The sequence below is a fragment of the Bidens hawaiensis genome, unplaced genomic scaffold, assembly GCF_021521415.1.
Source record: "Bidens hawaiensis isolate Kalapana, Puna unplaced genomic scaffold, B.hawaiensis_p1.1 tig00034298_1, whole genome shotgun sequence".
NCBI lineage: Eukaryota > Viridiplantae > Streptophyta > Magnoliopsida > Asterales > Asteraceae > Bidens > Bidens hawaiensis.
Window position 1 is genome coordinate 109713 of NW_027495936.1, and position 3210 is coordinate 112922.

The 3210-nt window shown below is 31.0% G+C and overlaps 1 protein-coding gene across 1 annotated transcript; it reads left to right on the forward strand.

Annotated features, from left to right (window-relative positions):
- Positions 1–974: 974 nt before the first annotated feature.
- LOC143586087 (exopolygalacturonase-like) lies at positions 975–3210 on the forward strand. The gene is made up of 4 exons (XM_077067711.1): positions 975–1133; positions 1224–1532; positions 2246–2761; positions 2836–3210. The coding sequence occupies exons 1-4, from the start codon at positions 993–995 to the stop codon at positions 3064–3066; spliced, it is 1197 nt and encodes a 398-aa protein (XP_076923826.1). The 5' UTR covers positions 975–992; the 3' UTR covers positions 3067–3210.

The window sequence follows — 3210 nt, forward strand, 5'->3', positions numbered from 1 at the left end:
AAAAAAGACACAAAACGTAATTTGACTTTGTTTAAAGAACAAAATTTGTAATTCTGTCTTAAAAATCCGTTCTAACTTACAGAACGGAAGAAAACAAATTTAATTAATTGACCATCCTTGACAAAGTAAACTGTTACAGAAAAAACAAAATAATAAAATAAAAAGAGAAGTCTTGAAAGATTAAATATGCAATTAAAAAAAAGGTCCTTCGGTATTCTTGAAAAAGCCTAATTTAAGGATAACAAAACAACACCATTAATTAGCATGCAATACATATTCACTTTTTTACTTTTTTACCTTTTTAGTTGAAAAAAATCTCGAATATCTTATTATTTTCTACAAATAAAATCTGAAGTAACTCAAATGATTTATTTCCATTTGAATTAGTCAAAGATAATCTATTTAAGAAATTAAACAAAACTTTTTGGTAACAAATATACAACATTTTAATTATCATTTAAAAATAAATATTGCAATAACTTAAATGCTTTGTGTGATGCAAATTATTCAAAATGATACAAAATTTATAAGATAAATTAATAAATATCCATCACACATTTAATGTAAAATCGCGCTAAATAATATAATGATAAAACAATAATTAATCCAAGATAACACGAATTCATAATATAAATATAAAACTGCCCTCTAAAATGCATATATAATCTTACATATGTTGTCTAACTTTGAATTGTTTATAATTTGTTGCATACTCAAATATGTAATACGTAATATATACCTAATTATGCTATATAACATAACGTATGAATATTATGCATTGTCACAAAGTAAAGAAGTAGACATAAATATCTATAATAATAATTATTATGTATAATAATGCGTATTTAGTAACATTGAGGAAATCAACGAAGAGATCAAATAACTTCTAAACTTGCGCAATTAATAAGTCAACTTTATAATCACCTTTTCTCTCCTATATAAAGTGTTCCTTTGAGATTAACACAAACAAAACAACCAAAACAAATAACAAAATGAAACCCTCCTTCATCTTCATCCATCTCATTCCCTTGTTGCTATCCGTCACTAGCGTTGCATACAGAAACCCGATTCCACCAAAGTTCAACGTCTTACATTTCGGTGCAGTTCCTAACCGAATCACTGATAACACCAAGGTACATTCTTCTAGTCATTTTTTTTTCTTTTTGAACAACTAATATTCTACTCTTAAGTATTTTATTAATATATTATTCGGGTTTTACCAGGCGTTCATTTCAGCATGGAATAATGCGTGTAGTCATAGGGGTGGAGGTAGGGTTGTGGTCCCGAGAGGGACATATATGCTCGATGCGGTTATGTTCATCGGACCGTGTAGGGGACCTATGGAGTTTATTATAAGGGGTTCATTAGAAGCTTCAAATAATCCAGCAAACTTTTTTGTTGATCACTGGATTACTTTCAAATATATAGATCAACTGACAATCGGAGGCGGTGGTTCGTTGCTTGGTCACGGTGGTGCTGCCTGGCATTACAATGACTGTAACCACAATTCTCGTTGCAAGACTCTTCCGGTTGTAAGTTCATTTTTCTTAACTGAAAAACGTAATAATTTGGTAAAAAACAAAAATTGGATACGGAGAATATGGAAGGTGTGCATATTAATGTATTTTTAATAATTATTTTAATTTTAATTTTGTAGTTATTACGCAAGATTGTAACGGTTTTTGAAAAGTTAATGTAGTAATGATTAAAGGAATCAAACACACTTATAAAGAGATTTTTTTTACTATTTTTAGAGCATTTATGTTCTAGTAAATATAATTTAATAATAGAATAATTTGTATCTTAAATATTGTTCTCTCTTCTTATATTTATCTATATTCAATTAAAAACTTTTAATAATTATTTTACAATTATTACTGTTTTTCGTTCACTAGAAAGTATAAGAAACTTATAATAAATTTATAAATATAACAAAGTCATTATTCGACTATGGGTAACTAAATATTTAAATAAAAAATTGGGTGAGTTTCTTTATCCATATTTTTCTTATATTTTAAAGATTATAAAGAATATAAATGAATTTATAAATATAACAAAGTCATTATTCGACTATGGGTAACTAATATTTAAATAAAAAATTGGGTGAGTTTCTTTATCCATAGTTAAATAAAGATTATTATAAAGAATATGAATGAATTCCTTAAAATATTAAAAAAATTACTTTTGTTTGTTTTCTAACATATATTTTGTTTTAATTGGTATATTGTTTCTTAATTGGAATTAGACTATGCGGCTTGATTTTGTTACCAATTCAAGAATAAGCCACATTCGATCGATCAACAGCAAGAATGCTCATTTCAACCTTTTTGCATGCCGCAACTTGAACATGTCCAACATTCGGATCAATGCCCCTAAGGATAGCCCGAACACCGATGGTATCCACATCGGTGGCTCGCAGCAGATCCGGATCCAAGACTCAACCATAATGACCGGTGATGATTGTGTGTCAATTCTAGCGGGCAGTCACGATATCACGGTGACAGGAGTGCATTGTGGGCCAGGACACGGGTTTAGCATCGGTAGCTTGGGTGGGTCCCACAACAAAGAGTTTGTAACCGGTATAACTATACGTAACTCAACATTATACGGGACCCAAAATGGACTTCGGATTAAAACATGGGCACCCTCTAATCCTAGCCTTGCTTCGGATATTATGTTCGATGATATCACGATGGTTAACGTGAATAACCCGATTTTTATCGACCAACAATATTGCCCAAACGCCCCTTGCAATTATAAGGTAACTCTCCACCTATTATACTATCTCGTATTTATAATATAATTAATAATTTAATTTAACATTCGTGTTTTTAGGCACAATCAAATGTTCAAATAAGAAACGTGACATTTAGAAAAGTGCGTGGTACGTCGAGTTCTAAGATTGCAGTAAAGATCCAATGTAGCAAAACCGTGCCTTGTGAAGGGATCAAACTCGTGGACATTAACTTGGCTTATCACGGGCGAGAACAAGGACGCGCGGTGTCATCTTGCTGGAACGTCGAAGGAGAGTCGTATGGCCCGCAATTTCCCTCTGGTTGTCTATAGAACAAGAACTTTTACTTCTCTTTCTTATTTCAACCTGAGAAGGTTTTTAATGTTCTTTCCGGTTGTTTTTGTAAATGGAAGTTTATAGAACTAAGTAATGGGGCTCTATGAATCTCCATAAGGATTGGGAGTATAATGTCAATC

Bases quoted from the DNA above. Each gene is read 5' to 3' on its own strand.
- LOC143586087 (XM_077067711.1), top strand. From the start codon at position 993: ATGAAACCCTCCTTCATCTTCATCCATCTCATTCCCTTGTTGCTATCC. The intron at 1,134-1,223 runs GTACATTCTTCT...GGGTTTTACCAG, and splicing joins GAATCACTGATAACACCAAG to GCGTTCATTTCAGCATGGAA. The intron at 1,533-2,245 runs GTAAGTTCATTT...AATTGGAATTAG, and splicing joins GTTGCAAGACTCTTCCGGTT to ACTATGCGGCTTGATTTTGT.